This window comes from Seriola lalandi, unplaced genomic scaffold (genome assembly GCF_002814215.2).
Source record: "Seriola lalandi dorsalis isolate HSWRI2012SDOR001 ecotype SW California unplaced genomic scaffold, Sedor1 jcf7180002054945, whole genome shotgun sequence".
Lineage (NCBI taxonomy): Eukaryota > Metazoa > Chordata > Actinopteri > Carangiformes > Carangidae > Seriola > Seriola lalandi.
In genome coordinates, this window is record NW_019525496.1 from 1756213 (window position 1) to 1776764 (window position 20552).

The 20552-nt window shown below is 42.0% G+C and overlaps 2 protein-coding genes across 3 annotated transcripts in view; both read right to left on the reverse strand.

Annotated features, from left to right (window-relative positions):
- The window catches only part of trpm6 (transient receptor potential cation channel, subfamily M, member 6), an 18074-nt gene extending 1313 nt beyond the window's left edge, over positions 1 to 16761 (reverse strand). Inside the window, exons 1-40 of one of the 2 annotated variants that reach the window (XM_087170383.1) lie at positions 16503 to 16761; positions 16294 to 16373; positions 16039 to 16077; positions 15258 to 15447; positions 14713 to 14926; positions 14256 to 14380; positions 13971 to 14142; positions 13672 to 13846; positions 13392 to 13515; positions 13232 to 13304; positions 12807 to 12907; positions 12554 to 12688; positions 11818 to 11871; positions 11540 to 11674; positions 11301 to 11420; positions 10556 to 10827; positions 10056 to 10284; positions 9610 to 9756; positions 9336 to 9491; positions 8335 to 8463; positions 7832 to 8083; positions 7565 to 7739; positions 6889 to 7003; positions 6592 to 6788; positions 6336 to 6468; positions 5347 to 5785; positions 4425 to 5100; positions 4068 to 4165; positions 3124 to 3226; positions 2804 to 2850; positions 2621 to 2679; positions 2476 to 2501; positions 2320 to 2370; positions 2103 to 2168; positions 1693 to 1991; positions 1466 to 1548; positions 1185 to 1390; positions 1014 to 1065; positions 765 to 877; positions 70 to 130 (exon numbers count right to left, since the gene is read on the reverse strand). In XM_087170383.1, coding sequence (XP_087026509.1) covers positions 70 to 130; positions 765 to 877; positions 1014 to 1065; positions 1185 to 1390; positions 1466 to 1548; positions 1693 to 1991; positions 2103 to 2168; positions 2320 to 2370; positions 2476 to 2501; positions 2621 to 2679; positions 2804 to 2850; positions 3124 to 3226; positions 4068 to 4165; positions 4425 to 5100; positions 5347 to 5785; positions 6336 to 6468; positions 6592 to 6788; positions 6889 to 7003; positions 7565 to 7739; positions 7832 to 8083; positions 8335 to 8463; positions 9336 to 9491; positions 9610 to 9756; positions 10056 to 10284; positions 10556 to 10827; positions 11301 to 11420; positions 11540 to 11674; positions 11818 to 11871; positions 12554 to 12688; positions 12807 to 12907; positions 13232 to 13304; positions 13392 to 13515; positions 13672 to 13846; positions 13971 to 14142; positions 14256 to 14380; positions 14713 to 14926; positions 15258 to 15447; positions 16039 to 16077; positions 16294 to 16373; positions 16503 to 16520 — 5939 coding nt within the window. In that variant the 5' untranslated portion in view covers positions 16521 to 16761. The remainder of the gene's footprint in view (positions 1 to 69; positions 131 to 764; positions 878 to 1013; positions 1066 to 1184; positions 1391 to 1465; positions 1549 to 1692; positions 1992 to 2102; positions 2169 to 2319; positions 2371 to 2475; positions 2502 to 2620; positions 2680 to 2803; positions 2851 to 3123; positions 3227 to 4067; positions 4166 to 4424; positions 5101 to 5346; positions 5786 to 6335; positions 6469 to 6591; positions 6789 to 6888; positions 7004 to 7564; positions 7740 to 7831; positions 8084 to 8334; positions 8464 to 9335; positions 9492 to 9609; positions 9757 to 10055; positions 10285 to 10555; positions 10828 to 11300; positions 11421 to 11539; positions 11675 to 11817; positions 11872 to 12553; positions 12689 to 12806; positions 12908 to 13231; positions 13305 to 13391; positions 13516 to 13671; positions 13847 to 13970; positions 14143 to 14255; positions 14381 to 14712; positions 14927 to 15257; positions 15448 to 16038; positions 16078 to 16293; positions 16374 to 16502) is intronic. The other variant, XM_087170384.1, reaches the window with a different exon arrangement.
- A 1521-nt stretch (positions 16762 to 18282) lies between these two features.
- LOC147817538 (uncharacterized) lies at positions 18283 to 19926 on the reverse strand. Its single transcript, XM_087170382.1, has 2 exons — positions 19386 to 19926; positions 18283 to 19108 (listed from the first exon to the last, which is right to left on the reverse strand). The coding sequence occupies exons 1-2, from the start codon at positions 19782 to 19784 to the stop codon at positions 18938 to 18940; spliced, it is 570 nt and encodes a 189-aa protein (XP_087026508.1). The 5' UTR covers positions 19785 to 19926; the 3' UTR covers positions 18283 to 18937.
- Between the last annotated feature and the right edge of the window lie 626 nt (positions 19927 to 20552).

The following is a 20552-nucleotide window of genomic DNA, read 5'->3' on the forward strand; positions in this document are numbered from 1 at the left end:
ACAGAAACATCAGTTAGCGACATGTCGCTCCAATAACACAGTCATTACCACAAGAAAGAGAATACTGACAGGCCTGGGAGGAAGTCCACGCATCCAGCATGAATAATTTGGTTTGATTTGTTGGAGAAATCTTGGAGAGGACACGAGAAGAGGAAGAGGAAATACAACACACCTTTGAAATATCAAAACAACTGTGTCTGAATGTTTGTGTTTGTGTGTTTGTTTGCTAGGCTTGTTTGTTTTTGAGCACAGTTTCTTTCCGAGCAGTTATCCTCTAGATGCCGGTATCATGTCTACCCAGAGACGTTAATTAATAGCTAATCAAAGCTAATGTCTCAGCAGCACATCGCCAGCACAAAGAAATGATTAATACGTAATCAAAGGCCGTGCAGCACAACGCACAAAGCAAGGCCCACCCCCATGCCTCAAACACTACTGTTGTTATAGAAATAAACGAACATTCGTGGCTTAATTAGCTGGCTGTTGGTATGAGCTGTCTTCATTTGAAGTTGTTGGGGATTTATCTCAGAGCCAATGTTGGCCTCCTGAGTGACGACACAGAGGTGACATACGAATACATGCATATACACACATGCACAAGAGAAAAAAAAAACACATTGTGAGAAAAGAAAATCCTATTTAAATGCTAATCAACATGTCACACACTCATTTAGGCACAAATACAGAACTCTGCAAGTATTATGAACAACGCTGACACGCATGTTGTCTTTGTCTCACGGAGACTGCTTTTGTACATTACCGACCTTCTAAGCCCAGTCTGCGGCAGCAGACACTGCAGGAGTGTTTCTGCAGGAAACCGTTGATGGCAGCATCTCCAAGGTTATCGGGACCAAAGAGCATCTCACCCCTGCTACCACTGCAACAGGGTCAGAGACGGCATTGGAGTAAAGACTGGAAAGGGTTGTCTGTCTTTCAGCAATATATATTTGAGATCATTTGAATCTGAAAACAAGATCTCATCAATAATCTTGATGCATAAATGGTCACTGTACCTGTGGTCATCAGCCATAATGACAGTTGGATCAGTCAGCTCCTCTCCTACTCCTGTCAAGAACAGAAATAAATGAACAAATACAGAAAGAAAGAAAAAACATAGATACACACTCAACAACTCACACGTTGGTACACACACAGGCTTGCCACAAACACACACAAGGATCTACCTTGTATATCGAGCACCAGCAGCTCTCTGCTGGAGTACTCATAGGTCCAGTGCGAGAACGCCAGCAGCATTTCTTCCAGTGAACAGTAGGGGGTGATCTCTTCTCCTGTGTTGTTGTTGTACTTCCTGAAGTCACCAGACATGTTTCTCTCAATAGTCAGCCACTGACCATTTGAATGCCAGAGAACCAGCCATACATCAAGAAATCTGGTCAATAGAAAACACAGTTACTACATGCGCAATCACACACAGATACATACGCACGAGAAAACACGCACACACCTTGGTGAATGGTGCATATCTTTGGGTTTGACCTGATTGAACACTTGCATCATCTTCTGGGCTGCTCTCTGCTGCTGGATCTCCTTCAGGGATGTCAAACACAAAGCAATATGAAGCTATACATACCTAAATAGGAGCAATTTCATTAAATGGCATTGCCACCGCCTCCTAGAAATATCATCAGCAACAATTCAGGAATTCTCTGCCTATGTGCACTTCACACTTACCCTTAAACAAAGCTGCAGTGCCGTGCTACCGTGGAAGTACCTCTGCCACGCACGGACCACCTCTGGCCTGAAGGCTTTGACCACATATACGTGACCAGGCCTGAGCACCTCCCTTTCCGCCCAAGTACACAACACCCTGCAGCCGAGCCGGAGCCCCCCATCCAGAGAGCCCTCCTCACTGGAGAGGGGCTGCAGCATTGCAGACAGACCTCGTGACGACCAGGAGGAGACTGCGCTGGATTCAGGGTCAGCATCAGAGGGCACTTCCTCCAGAGAGTAGATGCTCACTTCTTCACCTCCTGAAGAGAATGAAGAAGAAATAAGTCATTGGAAAGGAAAGGAAAGAAATTCATGAGACACGTATATTTGTAAAGTAAACAAAATGAATAAACAAAAAATACTGAAGTTACCTAAAATGGAAACAGGAGTGAAGGGGATGGTATGAGCCAGTCTCATCAGATTGTTTCTCTCCATGGCTGTTAACACACAGACACAACAGTCAACATTATTTGGGAGCTAAAATACAAGTATAATTCCAGGTAGGAGAAGCTTCTGGGATGTAGTGCACCAAAAATGTCGCAAAAATGCCACTACTTTAAAACTAATTTTCTGCATATGTTTGAATACCTGAATAGTGTGGATACAAATTTTCAGTGGACTGGAATGAGGAGCTCTTGGCTGCAGCAAACAAATTAATTAAAAGTTAATGTCACAATAATGAACAAATGAACTATATAAACATATTTTAAAGGAAATATATACAAACAGCAAGTTCTGAAATACCTTCAGGGGCAAAACCACTCTGTAAACTGCAACAAAGACATAAAGAAGAAAATTTCATTATTTTATTATTACTATTAAATTATTATTAAAATTTCCAGTGTTTTGAAATTCACTGATATTATGGGAGGACAAAAGAAAAGCGGACCTGTGGCTCATGGATCTGGCCCAGCTGTTCCATGCTGAATGAGTGGGGCTCCACACATCCTGAAGGTCAGTGCAAAGATAATCAGACCGATCTCAATGACATTATATGCTCTCAATATTTCCTCAGTATTTTTAGTCTTTCCACCTTATTACAGTATATTGCCACAATTTGCCACAGCTTTACCTGATGGGAAAACACTTTCTTCTGAAAAAAGTCCATAGGTTCAAAATCTGAAACAACATTGATATCACCAATGTTCAAATATTCAAAACAAAATTGACACTGTAGGTAACTTCTACTTTGCATATTTTATAAAGCCATTGTTTGTTGTCTCTTTACATACACTTGGTTGTTTGCATAATGAATTCAGAAAGGCCTTGTATGACAAACGGACAGGCTCTCTTATTGTTCGCTGCTTCTCCATCTCCATCTGGCTGAAAGCTTTATACACTGATACAGTACAGCAGGTACTCAATCTAAATAGGATTGTTTATGGTCCTTACTGAGCTGACTGAGGCTGGTTGAAGCCGACCAGCATGTAGGTTCTCCTCTCAGCCACCGCCACCTTCTCCAGCAGGCATCTGATAAATGGGACTGCATGGTTACCTGTTTCCCATAAGACAAAAAGAGATGTAAACAGGGCCAGGTGGAGAGTCACAGAGTGTAATACCTAGTATATGGCTGGAGGTTATTTGCATCCTGCCTACTGTCAGCCGGTTTCAGCCCTTTGTTTGTTTCTCTCCAACTCTCTGCTCAGATATACAGTATTTTAATACAGCTCAATTCCCAGTAAATTATTTACATGTGTTTCTGTTTCTATTGTCAGAAAACAGAGCAAGTATGAAATAGTCAGTGTAACGTGGCCCATTAAGACTAGGTGTTAACCATCTTATAACCATGATGTCTTCTGACAAAATAACCATTCACATAAGTTCAAGACAAAGACTGTGCTGTGCTTTTGGATCTATGTTTCTCAGAGAGAAAGGTAAAAACTCATTCACATCAGGTACCATGTGGTCAGCATACAGAGGTGTGCCTGCAGAGGGTAAGCCGTACCTCACGCTTGTGGAATAGTGTATATAGAATATATATATATATATATATATATATATATATATATATATATATAATATATGTATATAGAATAATGAATACTGGAAACTCTCTACTGAGGAAAGTAGCTAAGCTAGAAAAGGCACTAGATTTGTGGCTGTGTGCTTATTTGAAAAAAAGTCACTGAAGGGGTCTGAAAAGACAGTTAATCTAGCAACAACGGCACTCAGTTGTCAACATTGCAACTCCAAAACTCAGCCGACTGACCAATGAGCTAACCTTATCAGTGACCTTATTATGATCCATGCAATGTTCAGTGCCTTACTGAACCTTTATGGTAAAATTTCAGTTGTCAAGAATGAAAATCTCGACAGTATGCGCTGTGTCACATTACAGTGTCTGGACTGCTCTCTTGTATCTTCACTGCCTTCCGGGTCTGGGTTTTGCCTCTGCTGTCCAAGACTTGAGTGAAGTCAGAGGACTTGGACCACTCTGAAGACATAAAGACACAAGTCATTAGTAGTTTTTTTAGTCATTAATTAGTAACAAGTTTGTTTTTCTATTATCATCAGGGACAAGACACAGAGATAAGGAATGCTACATATCTAAATAATTATAATATTATAATAATCTATGTCTTTTATAAATGACAAATTCTTATATTGATTGGCGTGTGGAGAAGCGTAAATGCATATTCTGTTAACTCGTGATATATGTTTTCTAACATCTGAATTACAAGCTTAAACAATACCTCTGCTCTTGAAGCACTGTAGCGATGTGTCGTCCTTAAAGCCCCTCCCACTGGACAGACTCTCTTTGTTCATCGGTTCATTCAGAGAGGGAAATGATCCCCTCGTTGGACTGAGTGTTGCCCCAGAGAAAGTCATATTTTCGACGCTGGATGACAGAGACCTGCAGTAGCCGTAGGGACGGTCTCTGGACAGACATGCCCACCTGGGGGATTTCCCAGGTCTTACCCACTGGCTGGAAGATCTGGAGCGAGAACCTGGTTGGCTATTGTCCTGAGAAAAGGCAGGATTAACCAAACCCTCAGAGATGTCTCGAGGGTCAGACAGAAGGAGAGCATTGCTAGAAGCTTTGGATACTGCTATGTCCGACAGCTGTTCCTGTGTCCTTTCCCCTTCTTGCTCTTCCTCCTCTTCTTCATCTTCTTCTTCCTCCTCTTCCTCTTCCATGGAAGTCTCCCCCCGACTGGGATATAGGTATGGGTCACATGTCCAGAGTTTATGATGTGGTGACTCCAAGCCTCTGGGAGGAAGAGAAGACGCACTGCAGGACGGTCCACAGGAATCACACATGAAACCGAGATGAACTCCATGAAAGTGAGAGAGAGAAGCATGGGACACAGGTCGAGAAGCTCCCAGCAACTTCTCACTGGGATGTTCAGCAGTGGCAGACTGTGAATCCTGGGAGAAAGATATGTGTTAATATTTAAAACTGTAAAGTTATACATTTTATGTGGTAGTTTTATTGTTCTAAAGCCCTGGTGACAATGTTTGGTATCAAAATTATGATTCTTTACAGTCCATGTAAGGAAATTCTCTTTTGTCTTGGCTCACCTCAAAGGTTGAGGTCAGGTATGCAACATTCTCATGCTTCATTTTCTTTCACTTCCTACAACAGTGTTATTATGAATAGAAATCAGTAAGTACCTCCTTTCCTCTTTCCTCTCCCTCCTCAGCGTGTTCTTGTCTTCCTCCCCTGCTCCCCCTGGCTCCGACATTGCACTCCTGTGATGCCAGTCTACTCGTCGCCAGAGTATAGCCCTTCAGCAAAGAAGGTGGGGTACTTTTACATGACTTCGCCATTAACCGTCGCATATTAAGCACCTCAGAGTCTGCTCCATTTCTGTGCGGGAGGGTCAAGCTGTGAGGAAGGATGTGCCGGGAAGCCGCGAGGGGTCGACACTGAGCCAGGCGCGCCTCCTCCAGTTGAAGGCTGTCAGAGGCAGAGAGCAGCGTGAGAGTGTCCACGGCCTGCACCGAAAGGTCCTGGAGTTGACCCAGCTGACAGTCCAACTCCGACATGCTGTCCTGAATGAAGTTGACCCTCTCTGAGACTTCCCCCACCACCATGCGCATCTCTTCTGCTCTAGAGGGGGAAAAAAAAGACATTCATACTGTTCAAACATGTTTTTTCCTTTTAATAATGATCTCACAGCTGACAAAAAACATTCAGCACAGTCTACTATAAGCTCATACTGATGCCACAAGGTTACAGTCGCAAGTATGTGTTGGTTTTGGCATTGAACGCAGGTGTTTGACCTTCCACTTACTATAAGAATTATACTTTACTTCACTACACATAACTAGCTTGTACAGGGAAACAGCACACATGCATGTCTTTAGTTTTTAAAACATTCTTCTCACCTACATTATACTGTATAGAGCCACTGGTACTTCACATTTCTATTCAGGCTCACTGTTTATATAAGATGTCACTGACATCCCTGTGCCCTGTGCAAGGATCCAAATGAAACAAACGTATAAGACCAGTAAGTAGCTAGCAATTGTGATTTTTCAGGAGAAGGGAACAGGTTCTGGTGCAGTGGGAACAAGTCATCCTATCTGATAACACAAACACTTTAATTCCACATCCCACACTCCTGGTTTATACGAATCGATCACAATATCAAACCAACCTCTCAGCTGTGGCTCTGATCCTGTGAATTTGACTGCCGTGGAGACTTTCACTCTTCTCATGGAAGTAGGCCTGTACACATTTCTCCTCAAACTCATGGAGCTTTTTACAATCCTCATGGCCCAAGTAGAGCTCTGGTAAAGACATGTAAGGCAGGAGAAGCGACTTTATCACTAGACGTGCTGTGAACTGACTTGTATGATGTGTACAGACAACTGCTGAATTATCTTGCTATCCACACAAACTGTGGTACTCACTAAGTCCAGAGCCTCTCTCCTCCCGCTCAGCATCTCCACTACATCTCCTGTAGACGGCTGTCAAACCCAGGGCCATGTGACTAAGGAGGATAAGGGGCGGAGGCAGCCATGGCCTGTCCTGATACGTCATTATGTAGCGATAACGATTGTACTTCCACAGTTTATTGGACGTTGATGCCATGTCAAAGTAGATGTTGCTGTTGGGAAGACAACATTCAGTTCAATAAAAGTACTCTTTATTGGGGGGTCCTCTACAGTAAAAACTTAATTAGATTTTTTTTTAATGAACAGACTTACTTAAAAAATGCAATAAGAATGTTGACCATGATGATATACTGGAAGAACATATAGACAGCCTGGAGGAATGGCGTGAGAAATGAAGCAGGAGGACATGGTTTACCACCGTCACATTCTGTCAACACACACAAACACACAGACCTTACACTGGTGGCCATCAATCACGTCATTAACAGTGGGAATACACTGTAAAATGTCAAGGGTCGTTTTTGAGTCACAATGGAGAAGTTTTTTCTAAACATGTCTTTCTGAATTTTGATTGAGGGAATGCTTTTGCACAAAAAAAGACTTTTTGTTTAAATTTTCAGTCACTTTGCATCTACATGTATGCATGTACATGATGTATGCATGCAGTATCAACTTCTGCATTAGATAAGGTGCTGAAACAATAGGGCTAACCAACGCATTCACCTTTAGCCTGCAATTGATAAAACACATTGTAATACAAAGTTGAGCCAAGTAAGCATCACTTGAAATGAGGTGACACTCCAGTACCATGATTCACTTTGCTTAAACAAAGTCTTACATCATCTGATCTGTATGTGTCCTCTCATGTGGCGAACAACATGTGGCAGATTCTCTTTGTAGCTAAGCTAAGAAACTTAAGGCAACACCAAAGCTGTCGCAGTTAAAAGCTGGTTAATAAGTATCAAGTGTTTTCTGTTAAACCACTAACGATCTATCTCTGTTGCGTAGACCTCTCCATAGATCATCCAGTAGGGCTGGAAGACAACGTCTCGAGCCAGGCTCCAGGACGGCTCCTCATCTGGTGACAGGATGGCCTTCCTGGAGACCCCAAAGCTCAGCAGCACTATTGCCATCATCACCACGATGAAGAACATATTACTGGTCTGGGCAGGCACAGAGAGAGGAAAGTGGGGTGACTAAAAACGGATTTTCCACTTTCTTCCACTTCAACAAGTAGTTTCCAGTCTCTACTCACCATCTTAGTGATCATGGTGAGGTAAGGACCAGCATGCTGATTGACAGCCAGCAGATCTGTCACCCTGACAAACCAGAAGATGATGTCCAGACAGTAAGCGATGCGCCCTGCCGTCCGGTAGGGACCAACATGCCAGCGCATTGCCAGTCCAGCCAGGAAGAGCAGGATGGCAACGAAATCTGACATGTTCCAGTACTCTGAGAACCAAATCTTCAGCTTGTGGCTCAGCTTCCTTGGCTCAGACATTAGCACCTATTTAAGAGGTATATATTTTTGTTATAGAGCATTAAGCTATACTGCTCTATCAAACAAGATCCTTTTGCATTGTATTATGTACTTAACTACTTTTATTGTATCGTCACTAATATCAACACTTTTGTAGTGATGCTTTCTGTAGATAATGGATCAGAAATGCACACACAAATGTACAGAAATAGTTAAATAATTACAAAAGAGGGAAGAGAGATAAAAAGGAGAAACTTTCTGTCTACTGGCTCTCTCACCTCTCTGGTTTTTTCCACTGCAGTGGACAAAATGTACGCTATGACCAGCCACTCCTGAACACTGGGCTGATCGCCCATCTTCACCAGGACAACGTAGGAGAACATCATCAGAAAGGCCAAGTAGAAAATCTAAAATGGAGACAGAGCCAAAAATAAATAAATTAGGAAAGAAACATGAAAAATATACATTAAACTAAAATTACCGCTTTGTGGTTGTATGCCTCCGCCAACCAGCCAAGTTGCAGGAAATATGGTCACAACCCCCCCCCCTCCTCCTGAGTTAGAGAATAGTAGCCAGAGGTGTTTTTGGTAGAACATTATGACCTCTGACCATTTAAATATAAAATGTCATCACTTCATTTATCCTTATAGACATTGTGTATGTAATTGTGTTATAGTAAGTGTATGAATTTGTGAGTTATGGCCAGAAACATATTTTGTGAGGTCACAGTGACCTTGACCTTTGACCACCAAATTCTAATCAGTTTGTCCTTGAGTTGAAGTGAATGTTTACATCAAATGTGATGAAATTCCCTTGGGGTATTCCTGATATCTTGATTTCACAAGAATATGAGGTCACTGTGACCTTGAACTTTGACCTTTACCCAACAAAATCGAATCAGTTCAGCTTTGAGTCCAAGCGATTGCTTGTGCCAAATCTAAACAAATTCTCTCAAGGTGGCCTTGAGATATCGCATTCAAGAACCCAAAACCCTGCTTTGAAGTCACCATGACCTTGACCTTTGACCTTTGACCACCAAAAACTAATCAATTCATCCATGAGTCCAAGCGTGCGTTACTGAGATATCACGTTCACGAGAATGGGATGGACAGACAACCCAAAAACATAATGCCTCCGGACCTGGCTGTCGCCGGCACAATAAAACATGTACTGCATTAAGGACAAGGAGGTTCTCTAGGCCCATTCATCCAATTTGTTTTCAGGAAGAGAAATATATTTTACATTCATTCGCAAGTATAACAACACGAACTCCACCTACCGTGTGAAACCAGAACTTGACAACAGGAGCTGTGTAGAATTCATAGAGTCTTTTGATCCAGGAAAGACATTGCGCACTCATAGAGGACAACGTTTCTGACACAGGACCGAGACTTTTGTTATGAGAAGACAGGCCTTGCTCAGCATCCTGAATGCCCTGTGAGAGCAGAGTAGCGTAAGCCAGGAGACGAGAGAAGTACAGTACTAAGGCTATTAGGATTCTGGCTCCAGTTTGAAAACAGTGCTAGTTAAACGCACTACTGGCACCACTTTACCGTGTGATCAGTTCCCTCGTGGGCTGGCTTCACAGAGTCAAGTCCAAACAGTATTGCCTCATGGGACTGTGGTACATGGCACATTTCAGCTTTGCTTTTAAACTCAAGTAGCAAGATGGCAGGGGGCAGAAGAAGGCTCAAAATTATCTGAAAGAATGAGATAAGAAGTGTGTTATGTGAGCTTGCACAACTGTCCAGAAACATCAGGAAACATTAGGTGACTTAATCAATATTCTTGTAACTCAACACAGGATCAAATAAAGTATTGTATCGTGAAGGTGACGCTCGGAGTGCCCACTCAGAATTATGTTTATTATATGTCAGTGCAAATAAATCATTAACTAACACAAGATGACACTTACAATCAGAGACAAACTTACAGGAATAAATATAAATTTCATCCGGTTCATTTGATTTTGAACTCTTACAATATTTACAATGTTCACCTTCAAGCAGGAGTTTTTTCTCATGTTGAGCGGACCGGTCCAGAGATCTGTGAGGAGGGTCTGGGTGCAGGAGTGTGAGACGAATGGTCTGTGACATGAGGAGACAGCCATCTGCAGACAGGTGAAGTGGCTCCATGCCTCCATCTCTGAAGTCAACAGCTTCATGGCCATCTGCTCGTTCTGACGAAATGCACAGTCTAACACATCCACCGCCAGCTGACCAAACTCACTGAGACACAGAGGCAGGAGACATGCAATCATACTGTATGCGGGTTTTCATACAAAGACCTGCATAAAGTCCAGAACAACTTAAAAGGATATTTATGAACATACAACAAAAACCCACCACAAAATTCAAAACGCAGGACCGAGTCTGCTGTTACTTTTAATACACAGACTCACACTACACGAGAAAAGGATGGACTGTAATTTAAATGGTCATAAATACTGACTGGGTCTTAAATCACGCTACTACAAACACACACACAGTATACACTTACAGGGAATATGACTTGAATCGATCTGCGATGTTGTCGTCCATGCTACTCTGTCGTGCCTCGAAGGCCATGGAGCGGTAAAGCTTGCAGGCTACTGCAGCACGTGCCAGTGCTTCCTCGCCATGTTGCCACAGGAACAGTGCCATCTGCTGCCGCTGCTGAAGCACCGCCCAGACAAACAGGTCGTTGAAGTTGAAGGAAACCAGAGGCGGAGAATCACCAAGGCCGATGCTCAGCGTGATCTCTCGACTGCTCCCGGGTGACGCATCTTGCTCCTAGATGGGAAAGTTTGAGGTGTGGACAAAAGAATAGGCAAGGGAATGGAAATAAAGAATGAGAAAGGTCCAAAAAAAAGAGAAAAAAGAGACCAAAAAAAGCAAAGGGACAAAAAAAAGCAAACAGATAGGCAGGATAACACACAGGCTACAATGTAAAAACAAAGTGCTCTTTCAGTACACAGTAGACCTGGTCAATCTGCAAAATGTCCGAAGATAACGTCTGTTAGTATTTGGAGGTGTATAAATAAAACTGAACAGAATTGAATTGAAGTTTTAAGATGTTTAAGATGGCTTATGGCTTAGCTAATGGGGATCCAAATCAATGAATGAAGAGGATTTCTCAAAAACATAAAGTATAAATGTAGTGCAAATACATATATATAATATATACACAAAGGTCAAATGTTGAAGTATAGGTTTGAGTGTCTTAAAAAAAAAACATCCCATACTGAAATAAACACCCCACCAACCTTGCGTTTGTAGGGCTGAGCAGTTCTAAAGAAATGCAGGTCCTGCAGACTCCTTGAAGTGTTTGGTATTAATCCCCGTCTCCTTTTAGACAAGAAGGTGGAGCTGTTCCGTCTTCCCTCCTATAAACAATAATGAGGCCAGTGCATTATGTGCCAGGGAAATTCAAGAACAATTACAATTAATAAACACAAGAAAAAAAAGAAATAAAGAGAAAAAAGTTCAAACTATGAACGCTCACTTTATCCTGCAGGCGGCTGTAGGCAGCTCTGAAGTGTTTGCGTGTGTACGTGCTGCGGTACGCTCCTCCTATGAGATACTCTATCACCAGACCGATGTCAATGAGAGAAAGACGGTAACCTGTGGGGAGAGAAGTCTACTCTCACACACACACACGCACACACACACACACACACACATACATTAAATACACATATGCTTATAATGTCTAGGTGAGCGAGGCTCCTTGTGGTGCAACTTAATATTTATATGATTATATCCTTTCTCATCCTCACTTACCTGTTTCACATCTTCAACAAGGTGGTGCAGGAAACGATCCGTCTGCCCATGTGGCTGTGGAGAGAAATTTGCATTATTATTCAGAGAGAGAGAGACAAGTAAACAGAAAATAAAACTACAAATTCAAAGCAAAAAAAAAACATACTGGTTACTTTTTAACACAGTTGCATATTGCATGTATGGAAGCAGCTCTGGGATCAGTAGCTTGTTTCTTAGAGGGACTTATTATCCCAGAGTTATGAATAAGTAAATAGGCTTTAATACACAAAAGATAAAGGCAGCGTGGAGAAAGCCAAGAGTGATTGTAGTGATGACAAACAGTTTTCAGATCTCAGCAGGATCCTAAAACAACAACCGGAAAAATACCCTGGATGCAACTGACCACAAAACACAGAGAATAATGGTGCAAAACACTTACAGTGCATTATTGTGATTTCAATCAAAGCCACAGTTTTGGAATTTGTGCTTCAAGAGCCACAAACAAAAGATCTGATTTCCTTCTCCTTGTACAGCAAAGTGAGAGCCAAGGGAAAACAAAAGAAGAAATAGCACAGCAAGACAAACAAATGTACTGTGGGGTGAAGGTATTTTCTGAAAAAAAATCTTTTAATAATAGCTTTTTTTATTTTTTTGAATGTTGTATATCTATACCCGATCAGTGAGATGAGAAAATCAGAAATTGCAAAGGAGAAAGTGATAGAAATTAGAGGAAGATAATTAAATATATAATAATAACTGTGTTGTAGAGCTCCTCGAGGCGATCCACCGTGAGGAAGCGACTCATAGTCATGCCATTGTCAATCAGCAGTTTGACAAAACTGTCGCGGTCCATCAGCAGAGCATCCAGCATGGCTTGCTCCAAGGAACCCACCTAGATACAGCACATGAAATGAGGACAATCAGTCTGATCCCACAACAAAACAACCTGAGAACGTACAACATTCCTCATGTGCAACAATGGCATGTAATTAGACCACAGTCAGTCACACCTGCCAGTGCTGTCCATATACCAGGACGTCTTTTTGTGCAATGTCAGCCCTGTCCCAGACAAGAGCCATACTCAGCTGCTCTGCAGGACTGGCCTTGGTGCCTGTTCACCATACAGAAAACAAAAAAACAACACAACTTATATCTCTGCATGCCTATGGTAAAACACACATTTTTCGAGGCTGACATTTTGACTTATCATAGCAGTAAAAGCCCAATCATTAGTCCAGGTTAATGATTGTTGTTCACTTTAGGTACACCAGTAAGTCATGTTGTTGAGCAAGTCTGCACAATACCAAGCCTGGAACTGGTCAATGTACAAAGAATGCAGCAATTGTTAATGTTATCAATTACACGTGTGTGTGAGTTTTCCTGCAATGACGTGTCAAAATGTCTATTGTCAAACCAAGAGGAGGAAAATGATTACCCTTAAGAGTAGCTGTCAAGATGGCTGCATCAGGTGTCATCTGGTCCTCTGACTCGGAGTCAAAGATGGTTATCTGTTGTGCAAAGACATATTGAGTGAGTAGTCAGTAGTCCATGTGTCAAGTCACAACACGCACAGTCCCAAATGGTGTTTTACTTACAGACTGTCTGTGATCCATACACTGCAGGAGGAGACTGTAAAGGTGAGAGGCCTCTGCTCTGTCAACCCCAAACACATCTCCAATCTTGATGAGGAAGTCCTCTTTAATGTCTTCATCCAGCTGTCTAAAAAATGCAGTGAATATGTAGGTTATATTTTTGACACGTCTTCTCATTAAAGTTCTTACATGAGACATTACAAAAAAATGTAGTTTCATTTTACACAGTTAGGAGGATCCATTAGACGTTCTAATGTAGATACACTGACGTAAGCATGAATACCTGTCAACAGCAGTCTGCTTGTGTAAGAAGGCGAGCAGGTCAGCAGCCCTGCCCGAGCCCTCGAACACTAACACCGGCACAGGGGGCACATTGCTCACATAGTCCAACACTGTGGACACGACAGCAGGGCTTCCCTCCACCACCACACACACCACAGGCACTCCCTGATTCAGTCCTACAGAAGAGGAGAGGAGTGGGTGAAGTGGGTTTCTCACTTCATGTATGTATTACACAATAACACACACACACACACACACACACACACACACATACACATACACATACACACACTGACTCACGAGGGTGTATTTTCTGTAGTTGGATGTGTTTCTCCAGCTTCCTCCTGAGGCCTTGCTGGCAGCCATGTTTTCCCAGCGTACCATCATCCACCAACAGAAAGTGGGAGTGGAAACCATTGAGACAGGCTCTCTTACTCAGAGGGTTCCCCAGTGGCTGGTAAGGCCTGAACAGCTGAATCATTTTGAGTGAAAGTCACATCAAGTGCCAACCAGGAGTCAATCATCGTAAAGCAATGAATTAGAATATGTTAAAAAATTTTTGGTTTCAAAAATGTTAATACTTACATCCCTGCCGATAAGGTCCTTGTTGTTTTCAATCACACCCCACGGGGTGATGCCGACTGTGTTCCTCTTCCTCAGGTTGTGGCTCCCGAATGTTTTCACTGCTTCGCCCACATACTTAGACACACCTAGAGAGTATGCAAAGAGCAGCTGAATGCACAGCAAATATACAATTCAACAACATAATAAAGAGTTGTGCTAACTCAAGACAGACATCAAACACACCACCTTGCTGCATAATAATCAAACAGCAAACAAATGGACACAGAAGATCTGACCGAGGGACACTGAGAGCGATGGACTGACGTTTCACACCAGGACCAACACTGATTATACTGAGCCTCATCCTACCATTAAGCTGCCATGCTGGTAATGTGAGTACATATAAGACAGTGGCCCAAGATCCAGTGTCATTTGAGAGTAATAAGAAATACTGAGTCACACAATTTGTAACACCTACCTGTATTAATGCCATCAGTGAGTATCCATGCCCCTGTGCTGAGGGCAGCAGTGATCAGCCCTTTGCTGAAGGCCTGCTTGACTTTAGGAGGCAGGGTGAAGTTTTCTGAGCCTCCCTGGACAGTCAGCAGCAGCTTGGGTCTCTCCATCTGCCATTCCTTCAGCATCAGTTGGAGCAGTACCTCTGCCTTTGAGTCCACAGCCACACGAACATACTGGAGAGGAAACAAGTGGAACAGTTTGTGACTGAAAGGCTCTTTGTGCTTTTCTCAGGTACTGCTAGTGTGATTGTTTTGCCACTACTGGTTAAAACAGATGGTATCTTTCCTTTCATACGGCTCGCTAGTGTCTGCTTACATCATAGCAAAACAAAGTTTGTTTATAGACAACCATCAAAAGCCCGATTCCTGTCTTGTTCACTCCAGTATGAGTATTAACCTTAATTTTAGGGATAATACTTTGTCAAAAAATAAGAGTTATCTAAATTTTAAAGTTAATTTATTTCTTTGGCCTGGAAACACACAGACAGTTTGTAGATTCACAGACCTTGGCTCGACAGACGCGTGTGGCAGTATCTTGAAAGTCTATGGTCCCATAAGCGTTGGTGGGACTGGCTTTGGTATGGAGCTCTATGGACCAGTCCTCTTCCATGTCCTGTCCAGGACCAGGACAGAGGGATGTGGGAGGAGGCGACTCTCGCCAAGAGTGCTCCCCCATCAGGCGGCCACAACAACATCTGGCCAATGCAAAGATAGGTAACTGATCATAGCTAGCAGGTGGAAAGCGAAACATAGAAATATAAACATCATTCATCCAAACCCTAACTCTAAATTGCATTATTCTTTCTGACCCTTTTGAGCTAAAAAAAAAAAAACAACTGTTGGTGTATGTTCTGTAAAGCATCTCAAAATCAATGGAAGGTTGTTGGGTATAATTCACCTGACAGGCCTGTGACCTCCCCTGGCCAGGCTGCAACAATCCCTCCCTTTTTCCTGTTTCCCTCCCTTCCTCTTCACCTCTCTTTGTCCTTGGGTCTAATTCTCTGTGTTTGGTTGTGTTCATCATTTTACAGCCAACAGAATTAAATACATTTCTCAGTCATTCATAGATCTTCTATGCTGTTGATACCACTAACTTTCATATGATTCATATGACAGAAATGTTGAAATAAAGGGTGTGGGTGGAAAAAGTGACACACAAAAACAGAACAAAAATCCACACAATAGAAAACAAGAGCTTCATTTGAAAAGGGGAGAGGGTCATTAGGGAGATACATCAGGGTTTGAGGATCAAGACACATACAAACGCATAATTCATAAATGTATACCTGATCAGGCTTTGGCATACTTGACATACTGGAATACATCTGGAAAAAAAACAGGAAATAACATATTATCAAAGAATCGACATGGCCCCTATTCCTGGAAGGATGGGCTGAGTGCCAAATAGTTCTGTTCTCAGAAATATGTTGTTTCCAGTAACAAACCAGTTGTTCTTCTGAGACTCATAAAATCTTGTACTGTAGATATCTTTTTTTAAAACTCTTTAATGATTCAAGTTTACCTGTGTAAGTCCAGTTTACCTGTGTAGGTCCCGAGAGGAAGGGATAAACTTCACACACTCTCTCTTGCAGAAGGTTTCCTCAATCCAACACTTCCGTGACTGAAATAAGAAGGATTACTTACAGTATACATATCCTGGAGCAGCTAAGCAATATATTCTCAGCTTTATTGTCAAATCCATCCTCCAGCAAGAAAACACATTGTTTCCTGAAAAAATGTAATCAGTGACCTTTTCAGTGAAGCTCATTTCATTACACTGCCGCCAGAAGCCTGGATGCTGGTCCCACAGGGAAGTAATCGTATGTCCCTCCCTGTCGTATAAACCTGAACTGCACTCTTAAAAACACAGACGGGATGTGAGATCTAACAGTCAGCCTCTCATTCAGCTTCACAGAAGTCCTTTCTTTATGCTTTCCCTGGTCTTTCAAGGTCTGTCCTGCTCCTGTGCTCCGTTTCCCATCCAAATTCAACAATGGCCTTGCTGAGAAGAATATTGTTGGTAGGAAACATACACACATCCCCTTCCGGAGATTAGTACACATGGTCGGGGGCTGGTGCACGCCCTCCCTGGGTAGGACTGTGTAAACACTAAACAGGGCTCTGAAGTGTAGCTGAATGCATTTCTTCATAGACAATAAACCTCACTAGTTTACCACGTGCCACAGCTGCAATTTTAGAACTGCCACATGACTAAGAAATGAAACACAAATCAGCTATAGCACCACTTAAAAGGTCATATACCAATATGGTAGTTATAAATGCAGTTAGTTATGCTGATTTATGGCAATATAATTTAAGATGTGGGCAAACAAATGAAGCTGCTCTGCCTGAGACGTCCCCTCTTAGCATCCTTGATAATCATTTAAACAAAATATTTGATTGTATACATTATGTCAGTGACCTTTCAGGAGTAACTTGTGTTTATGATGACTGAGACAGATGCCGTGCACTAGATTCTAAGATTGCCATAAGATAAGGAGCTGACTATCTAAAGCTAACAATGTTTTCCTCCGAGATGCTGTGGAGTTTCACAAAATGTAAATACACAGTAAAAGTACCAGTATCCAAAAGCTGTACTCAGTTAGTTATGCTAAGTGTTTACCAACATAAGTTAACAAAACGATAAGACCACCATAAAGTCACAACTAATTATTATCCAATTAAGTTGAAATGTAGCTAAACAGTATACCGTAGAAATTATATATTATTAATTTTAACTAGATGCTGGAGACGATATTAAACACAAAGTCCAGTTTTAGCTAACATTGAAATAAAAACGAAACTTTGCTAACATTAGCTGAATGCTAAGAGCTAATAAGTAATAAATAGCGTCAAGTTTTCAAACTCTCACGAGTAGCTGAACCTTTTGTCCACACTCGCTGGACACAAGCTGGCCTCTAATAGAAAGATTAGTTACACATAACTTACCATGGCTGTACACTGGCGTTAAAGGGCGTGTAGCGTTTAATATGAATGAGTCCACAGAGATCTTGAGTCAAATCCCCCCACCTCATCATTAGTCCTGACAAAGACTGACTGCCCTTTTATCAGCCGTGGTCCAAAGGGCAGAGAGAGTTTTTCCAAGAAGCCTTGAGGAGTTCATGACCTCCTCCTAACACACTCCGGACTGTTTCACTTCCTGAGCTGGTGGAGGTGCAAGTACGCCCCCCACCCCAAACAGTGGGGGCTAGGAGTATATATATTCTGTAAGGACAGTGGAGGAATTACAGGCCAAATTAAACTACAGCAAACAAATATTCAATAATCAATTTTATTATTTTATTTTAATTAATTTCTTGCTTTACTGTATTTTGACAATTATTGGACAGTTATTTGGTACCATATTAACTTTAAATATCGTAGCCTCCTGTGGCAGAATATATTTGATTTAATTTAAGGATGCATAAAAACATCTGACCTTCTGGTTCATTCAGCTTTTCTTTAAATAGCACTGCCCCTGACAGATACACTAATGAAAAACAGTAAAATTTGAAACCACAAAAGTATAGTAGAGTATAGAAAACTGTTTTAATTGCCAATGAAGACAGCTTGCTGAGATTTATCAGTAACATCTATTAAAAGTGCTAATACATGAGGTGTATTCAAAATTTCCCACATCTAAAAGTCAGTCACATAATCTAAAAACAACTCGAATGAGTTACACCAAGCAAACTCTGACATATTATAGATTATAGAGTGTTTATAATATGAACTGTCAAGTACAGACCCAACTTTTCATACCCAACTCATTTTCAGCGTGAGTTGGGTATGAAAAGTGTAATACAAAAACACAACTAACTGTTGTACACCTATAGTTTTCAGTATTATTTAAAAAAAAAAAAAAAAAAAAGAAATTACAATAAAAAAAACATGTAAAATTTGAGGGTAGGTGTACTTCCATCATTTTTACAGTAGTTACAGATCTTGTTGTTGCTTCACCTAAGTCACTGATCTTACACCAGCACAAGGCTCACTTACGGCAGCCTGCATCAATCCTACTGGACTAACGCAGCAGTCTCAACATCACGCTGCTGCCTCTCACCTGGGTGCATTTCTAGCAAACTTAATGTGCCCCTCATCCGCTCAAGAGCATCCCATTATCATCATCATGTTTTCATGCTGATGTTAGCATAGAGTCAAAGAAACTCACTGCACCCATCACATTCAGGTCTCCATGGCATCAGAAGAACAGTCTTTCATTTTTGACTTTGGTTTTATTTGGGAATGGCGATTGACATCTTCCAGCAGTGAGAGGTCAAGCTCAGGTAAGGGTACCCTCCAGTACTGAAAGGAGTTAAAAGTGCAGTCTTCGGTGCTGGTGTCTCCATCAGCGGCCTATAAGAGCGATGAGAAAGAGAGAAGGACTGAGCTCACGAGAAATGTCCAAAGCAGCTAATAGTAACATTTTAGACTGGCACATCAACCAAATTAGGACAAAACACAAGCCACTGAGATTTTGACAGGAAGCGGTTTAATACAGCGGGCTGCACACTGGGTAAAGGATGACATCTAGTGGCCATTTACTGCCATCACACCGAGTCACATTCTCTGGACAGCCCAACCATCTACAGACTCAACATTACGGACTTCTGCTACATTATTAGTAACTTACTTTATCTTTAGCTTTAGTAGTGTCTGGAAACGCGCAGTCCTCTCGGGGTCGTTTCTTGAGGCTCGTGGGTGAACTGGAGCTGCCTCGGTCCTGGAAACTTCCAGAAGTCTGCACCGTCAAAACATTTGCAGCATGCCTCCTCCTACTGTCAACGTGCGTGGCCTTGCGGTAAATAGCTGCTGCTGCTTCTTCTTCTTGTTCCCGCTGTGGGTCTTCGAAGTAGTAAGGCCTCTTTCTGCAGCGGCTGCCCAACAGAGCCAGCAGGGACGGCGGGCTCAGGCTCACACCCCCGGTTGGTGGCGTGCTCTCCAGCTGCATGTCAACACTGCACAGTACGCGGCAGCATCTCTTCGAGGGAGAGTCGTGCAGCAGCGTGTCCTCAGCCCGTCTCTTTGCCATGAATGTCAGCGCTGTCAGTGCTCTGGTGTACTGGAGTAAACCTAAAACACGTGCTAATGTAACTCCGACACTACTAGCTGCTTGTGTTGAGCATGGATGTGTTCAGTTCTGTGCGTCAGTCGTAAAACATTGAGCACCGGTAGTGCAATTTTTGCGAGGCAGTCCGGATAACCAACCAGAGGAGAGCACTGGTGTTTGTCCCCGCCCACAGCCTTGTACTCTTCCTGTGGCGGCACATTCATACTGCTCCACGCGTTCAGTTTACACATTACAGTAACCGAGGCCTTAGCCAGGATCTTAGACATACTTGACATACATGAGTCCATTTCCTTCCTCTGAACAGATTTTTTCCTGAGAGCCACAGAGTTTAGTCAAAAAACACACGTTTAAGCTGGGCACTGTATTTTGTCCACATAATGTTGCCACTATGCACCAAATATGTATTAAATCCACAGTTGAAAATAGTCCCCAACAATGCAATTAACACTTCTGTTTCAACAACATTTGCTAAAAAACTACAGTGCCCAGGTGTTTTAGGAAATAAATGAGTCATTTTAAAAATGAAACTGTCATTGTCTTTGTCAATCTAACAACATTTATGTCTTCAACATTAATGTCTACATTTTATTTCAAAGCTTTTATCACACTGGAAGGAATCAAATTCTGATTAGGCTATATTAATTTTGTTGTCTTTAGAAGTAGTAAAATGTTTATTGTGTATAAAAATACTAGAATCAGCCTATAAAATACCCAACATATTTGTTAGGT